Raw genomic sequence first — 7125 nt, forward strand, 5'->3', positions numbered from 1 at the left:
ATACATATATCTCCATATCCCCTCCCTCTTGCATCTCCCTCCCACCCTCCCTATCCCACCCCTCTAGGTGGTCACAAAGCATCGAGCTGATCTCCCTGTGCCATGCGGCTTCTTCCCACTAGCTGTCTATTTTACAATTGGTAGTGTATATAAGTCCATGCCACTCTCTCACTTCGTCCCAGCTTACCCTTCCCAGGCTGGTATCTTGATAACCGAGATGTAGGGAGTTTTAAGAAGTACAGCATAGGTTGCCACTAGTTTCTTGAAGTACAGAGACGTGAAAGAAAATCAGGACCAAGAAGATGCCTTTAGATTAGGACTTTCATCTTTTGGATTTCACAAGTTAATATCAGATTTTTTGTTATGCCTCTATTTGCAAACTCTGTGTTATATTTCTGGTTTCATTGGGTAGAGAGCTGCACCTGTTTCTTCATACATGGTGTAAGCTGTTGAAGATAAATTAGCCAGTCTCAGTGAAGTATTTAGTTCTTATGTGGATTCTGAATTGATTTAGAAACAGGATACCAGGATTATTCAAGAAATCCAAACAAGTGTGGGAATTAGGCTCTTGAGCAGGAATCTTTGTTTTTTGTTAACATTTTTTTCTTTTCCTTTTTTGTTTTGTCTTGTTCTAATAAAGAACTGTGAGTTCTAAAATTCCTTGACTAGGCACAAGCAGCTGAGACTCTTCCAGGCTTTGGAGCCTGGGTAGAGCTCAGTGGAGGAAAGAAGGCCTCCCTTCTTCAGATCATCAGTTACCTTCCTACCACCTGATTTAGGGGCTGCCTTTTGAGAGAAGAAGAAAAACAAAAGATGATAGGAATATAGAATAAAACTAAACTGAAAGAATTTACAACTAAAAGAAAACAAGTCATAAAAACAAAATGAAGAACACAGTCAAAACCATAACAAAAGGGCTTCCCTGGTGGTGCAGTGGTTAAGAATTCGCCTGCCAATGCAGGGGGCATGGGTTTGAGCCCTGGTCTGGGAAGATCTCACATGCTGCAGAGCAACTAAGCCCGTGCACCACAACTACTGAGCTTGCGCTCTAGAGCCTGCGTGCCACAACTACTGAGCCCGCGTGCCACAACTACTGAAGCCGGCGTGCCTAGAGCCTGTGCTCCGCAGCAGGGAGAAGCCCGCGCACCACAACGAAGAGTAGCCCCCGCTCGCCACAACTAGAGAAAGCCTGCACGCAGCAACAAAGACCCAACACGGCCAAAAATAAATAAATAAATTTATATATTTTTTAAAAAACATAACAAAGGGTCAGGCTAAGTTCTTATTCAAAATTTGCAAATGACAGTACCTGACTCAGAGGAATAACTCCCAAAGGAATAAGCCTAAGGAGCAAGGCGTTTCTCAGGGAAAGGTGCCAGAGAGTTTGTCCCCAGCCCTGTCCTGGGAGAGAAACAGCCCATCAGTGAAGGAGCCACAGTTTGTGCTTCCTCCAGGGTTGACATGGTTAGCCACAGTCAGCCACTTTTACCCAGTGGCCTGTTGCCTGCAACAGTTCCCTCCTGTTTCTCTCCTTCCCTGCTGCCTGTCTTCTCTTGTTGGGAGTACTGTGTTCATAGATTCCACAGTACACCTCTGCCCTGTGTGGAGCCCTCACTAGAGCAGCGGCTCTCAAACCCCACAAGATCTGTTCAGGTGTAGTGTTCAGTAATTTGGATTTCTGACACGTTTCCGAGTGATGCTGCTTGTCAGGGAACTATATACCTTAAGAACTACAGTCTTAGACCTAGAGTGGGAGAGGAGGGAATGAGGAAAAGTGGTTTTTATAATTGTAAAGGATTGTAAAAAGCAAACGAAGAATATATGATAGAAACCATATGTGGCCTACAGTGCCTAAAATATTTGCTATCTGGACCTTTACAGAGAAAGTTTGCTGACCCCTGACCTAGAGCAGGCTGCTGAGTGTTCCAGCTGTTCTAATGCACAGCGCTTCTACTCATACTCTGAAATGGAAGGAGATGCTAGAAATATTGATACTGATTTTCATTCATTCACAACCTGTTTTCCAAACGTGTCTTCTCTATCTCTCTTATAAAGGCCCAACACAGCCTCATGAACAGAAGTGTTTTCTGCATGTATTGAGAATTGCTTACATTATTTTATTTTTGGATCAGTAATACTGCACATCATCTACAATTCAAAAAGGTATAAAAGGGTATATGGTGAAAAGTAAGTCTCCCTGGAGGTAACCATTATTATCTTGTATATCCTTCCAAAGGTAGCCTTGAGTTTGTGCATATACAGTAATTTACTGACATATACTTGTATAAATTATGTATAAAAATATATATAAATAAAGATATAAATTTTTAAAACAAATGGTATCACACTCTGTGTACTCTTTTATGTCTTGCTTTTTTTATTTCTTTTTTTTCTTTTGGCTGCGCCACATGGCTTGTAGGATCTTAGTTCCCCAATCAGGGATGGAACCTGGGCCCTTGGCAGTGGAAGCCCTGAGTCCTAACCACTGGACCACCAGGAAATTTCCCATCTTGCTTTTTTTCATTTCACATTATTTATTGGAAATCATCCCATGTGTACATGTTACCCTCCCTCGTGTTTCTCAACAGCCACATACAGTATTCCATTATGTGGATATACCATAATTTTTAACCACTTGCCTGACAGTGACCTTTAGGTTGCTAAAATCCTAAAGGGGGAATTACTGGCTAAAGGGTGTGTGCATTTGTAATTTTCACAGATCATCCTGTATTGCCTTCCAGATAATTTGTACCCATCCACATCCCCACCAGCAGTGTAGGAGCGTGCTGCTTCCTTTATCATACCCTGTGTTCCAGATAGTTTGATCTTGTACAATCTGATGAGTGAGAAAGTGTGATTTTAATTTGTATTTCTCTAACTAGAGCAGTTGAGCATCTCTTCATATGTTTGAGAGTTATTTGTAATTAGTTCTTTTTCTGTGAACTTTGTTCAGATTATTTAATTTTCTGTTAGTTGATTGTCTTAATATTATTAAGAATATCTTTAGGTCTTTTATATGATTTATAATACTTTCCTAGTTTGTCATTGTCTTTTGATTTTGTCTTTTCTTTTTGCCATGAAGTAGTTTAACTTAAAATTTTATGTAGTTCTGAATATTTTTTTCATAGTTTCTGTGTTATTTGTCTTTTCTTAGGCTTCCTCATTCTGGGCCTATTTTTTTTCAACTATCCGATTTTTCCTATAGTTCGTTTGTGAGGTTTTTTTACATTTTAAGATATTCTATTGATTTGGAATTTGCTTTAGAGTAAAATATGAGGTAGCGGTACAAATATTTTCTCCATATCATTGTCTAACATCATTTATTGAACAATCTACCTTTCCCACACTGATCTGAAATGACGTCTTAAAAGTCTTTAACTGTTGAGTGTCCCCTGACTTGACAAAATTAAGGAATTGCTTAAAGGAAAAGGGTCATGTTAGATCACAATAGTTCTGAATCCTCACTGCATTCTAGAATTGTCTAAGCAGTAAGTACTTCTCACAGTTTTATGTGCATCTGATTTACCTTAGGATTTTGTTAAATGTGCAGATTCTGATTCAGTAGGTCTGGGTTTCATTATTTCTAACAAGCTCCCAGGTGCTGAAGCTGCTGATCTTTTAACCACATTTAAGTGGCGATACCAGTGCCTCAGCCCTACCACCAGAGATTTTGATTTAACTGGTCTGTGGTAGGGCCCAGGTATAGATAGTTTCTGAGATTTTCTAGGTGATTCTAATGTACAGTGAAGATTGAGAACAGCTGGGTTGGGAGATCTGAATTTCAATAATTAGTATTATGGCAGCTGTTGCTTGAAAAGCCAGATAATTCCCTGGTATTTAGTAAGTGGGTGGGACAATCTTAGCATTAATGGTGATTGCTGAGAATAATAAATTGATTAGGACTCAGATTATTATACATTTCTCCTGCCTCTTCTCCCTCACTCTTTCCTTAAATGCTATAGACAGATGATTAAAAAAAAAAAATTCCAGAAATAAAAACACTATTTTGTTTGGGTATTTCCTTTTCAAAGTGTTAAAGTGCCTGAAGTTCTTGAAGAGTTGCCATGTATTTTTCTACAGGTGGAATGAGGTATCATCTCCTGTCTCCAGAGGATCGAGAAGAACTGGTAGAAGGCACAAGGCCCAGAAGAAAGAAACATGACTACCGCATAGCGCTATTTGGAGGCTCTCAACCACAGTCTTGTAGATATTTTAACCCAAAGGTAACTCATTTTTATTCTTGTCTTTGTTTTTAAAAGCACTGAGCACATAGACACGCACCTACCACCAGTGGTAATAACTCATATAGGAGATGTTATAGTTTATGGTGTTCTTTCATAGACCTTACAAGATACATAGTTATCACCTTCATTTTACAAATAAGGAAACTGAGGCTTAGTCAGATTTCAAATGTTTCCATGATTGCTCTGGAGTGCTACATAGTAACCATTATCAAAGAAAACGGGAAACAGTTCTGTCTTTTGTTAGGAGCTCCTTGCATTCATTACAGCTCCTTGCTTTCCTTATGTGCGATTTTCATCGAAAATCTGCTTCTAGAGCTATGTGGGTTGTTTTTTTCCCCTTAGTAATTATGTTTGAATATAAAATAATACACAGTCATTCTAGAAAATGTGGAAAATCTAGACCATCATGAAGAAAAAAAGATAAAATTACCTTTAATCCAATTATCTAAAAAAATGTAAATTTATTTATTTTTGGCTGCTTTGGGTCTTCGTTGCTGCACACGGGCTTTCTCTAGTTGGAGCGAGCGGGGGCTACTCTTCGTTGCAGTGCGCGGGCGTCTCATGGCGGTGGCTTCTCTTGTTACGGAGCACGGGCTGTAGGCACGCAGGCTCAGTAGTCGTGACGCGTGGGTTCAGTAGTTATAGCTCGTGGGCTCTAGAGCTCAGGCTCAGTAGTTGTGGCGCATGGGCTTAGTTGTTCCACATCATGTGGGATCTTCCCAGACCAGGACTCAAACCCGTGTCCCTTGCATTAGTAGGTGGATTATTAACCACTGCATCACCAGGGAAGCCCCAACCATCTAGAAATTATTACCAATTTTAATGTGTTTTCCATTATGTGTTATGCCAGTTGGGCAGCAGAGCCTGAGTCATAGGTCTACGAACACAATTTTTAAAAATAGATCATGAGAAAATGCGCTCCTATTTCTACTCCTTGTTTCTTAGAACTGTGTTTTTTGGCTGTGGGGGAGATAATACCATATTTTGCTGTTACTACATGTATTGCCCGAGCAGAGCAGATACCATAATCCTAAAAGATAGCACCCCGACCTTGCAAGGTGGTACCCATAACTGATGTTGAATCTCAGCACTTAATGGTCTCTTTCAACATCTCATAGGCCCATTTTTTGTTGATGATAGATAACCTGGTCAGTCCAGAGCATCCTTTTTACATCAGGATACTTCTGATACTTCTTTCTCTGAGAAGTGGGTCCTTGGAGGCTTTCTGTGTAATACTGTAGTGGTGATATACAAGGCATTTATAAAAACACATATGATGGTGTTGTCAAGAGTACAAAAGACAGCAAAGGCCAATCCAAATCCAGAATAAGTACCAATTCCAATGAGGACAGAGCTTTGTCCCTTCAACAATGGAAGGGTTCCAGTGTAGTTAGCTTGGTAATAGGTAACTAACTGGTTCCCTCAAGGTGTGATAACAAATCAAGTTCTTAGAATCAGTCAATATTGCCAACAAAGTGGGTGCTAGCCAGTAGTGGATAGCCACATTGGCCTCAGGGAGGGAAAGTCCATTAGCTTCTGTAGCCATTGACTTATGCAGTTACTGCATGCATATCTACCACTGCCACTGGAGTCACTCATAAGCCCATTGAGCAAGCATCGGATTGGGGAGGAAAGATATAGATGCAGTCCTGTCCACATGATTATTAAGAGACTTTGCTGCAGTTGTGGGCACTCTGGTAAGAATTCATGTGGGACCCAAATTTGTTTCCTTTCTGGAGTGCGTTCTACATTATCCTTCCTCAGATCTCCTTGTCAGCAGTCTTTCGTGCTTGCTTATTTTAAGTCTGTATCCATTTGGGAAAACCATTAGTCACCATACGAGAATGGATAAAAACTGACCTGAGGCTTTCTCTACTGAGAGGTATAATGGACAGTAAAAGGAACTGCTTGAAAATCTGCCATATCAGGATATGTCTCTTCTGTATTATGCTTCAGTACCATTCCTGAAGGGAGTATAATGCTCAAGCAGTCCACTTTGGGCTAGTACTGTCACAAATGAACCAAGCTCAGGTCTCTCAATTTTGTCAGCTGATCTGTAGGGACCACCTCCACGAAGGCATAACCCTGGGTGAGGGAGAAGGCCTACTGAATAAGGGTTGTGATTATCCCATTTGAGTATTCTCTGCCTTTGGGACCTCCATATGCCCAGTTTTATGTTTAAATACTAGATCATGGGTTGAAAGCATGCTCTTTGTGATTTGGTAGGTCAGGTAAAACTGTTCAAAATGGGTTAATGATGTGGTCACCTGGTGTCCTTGGTGTCAGACAGTTGCTGTCTGTCAGACCCTAGCAGCCAGCCAGGAGCTGTTTACTGAAAAAATGGTACCTGCTTAAAGTAGGTTGGCCTTGCTGCAGAATCCCACAGGTGTGCTCTCTGGTCATATTGAGACATGCCTGAAGTTATATGCAGCATCCCAGTCAGCATCCCAATGCCCTAGAGTCACAGGGTAGCCTGAGCATCTGAGCTCTATGATTATAGCCTGTCCCACTTAGAAAGCTTACCCAGTAAAACTATAAATGTAGGACACCCAAACACAGGATATGTGTCATCTGTAAAATGTTAGAAGATGGTTGGGGCAGCAAGGTGTCCTTCCTTTCCAAGGGGCTATGCCAACATGCTGTAGATCAGGACTTGGCAAACTTTTTCTATACAAGACCAAAGAATATTTTTAGCATTTTAGGCTACACATTCTCTGCCATAACTGCTCAACTCTGATGCTGTAGCAGGAAAGCAGCCATAGATAATACATAAACAAGTGGGCATGGCTGTATTCCAATCAGATTTTTTTTTTTTTTTTTTTCGGTACGCAGGCCTCTCACTGTTGCGGCCTCTCCCGTTGCGGAGCACAGGCTCCAGACG

The 7125-nt window shown here is 40.9% G+C and overlaps 1 protein-coding gene across 5 annotated transcripts in view; it reads left to right on the plus strand.

The window, feature by feature from the left end:
• Nucleotides 1-7125, plus strand: part of KLHL7 (kelch like family member 7) — a 58498-nt gene that overhangs the window by 29109 nt on the left and 22264 nt on the right. For all 5 annotated transcript variants that reach the window (XM_007116338.4, XM_007116339.4, XM_055085046.1 and 2 more), the window contains one exon: nucleotides 4081-4223. In XM_007116338.4, the coding sequence (XP_007116400.1) occupies nucleotides 4081-4223 (143 nt within the window). The remainder of the gene's footprint in view (nucleotides 1-4080; nucleotides 4224-7125) is intronic.

The sequence above is a fragment of the Physeter macrocephalus genome, chromosome 5, assembly GCF_002837175.3.
Source record: "Physeter macrocephalus isolate SW-GA chromosome 5, ASM283717v5, whole genome shotgun sequence".
In the NCBI taxonomy this organism is placed as follows: Eukaryota; Metazoa; Chordata; class Mammalia; order Artiodactyla; family Physeteridae; genus Physeter; species Physeter macrocephalus.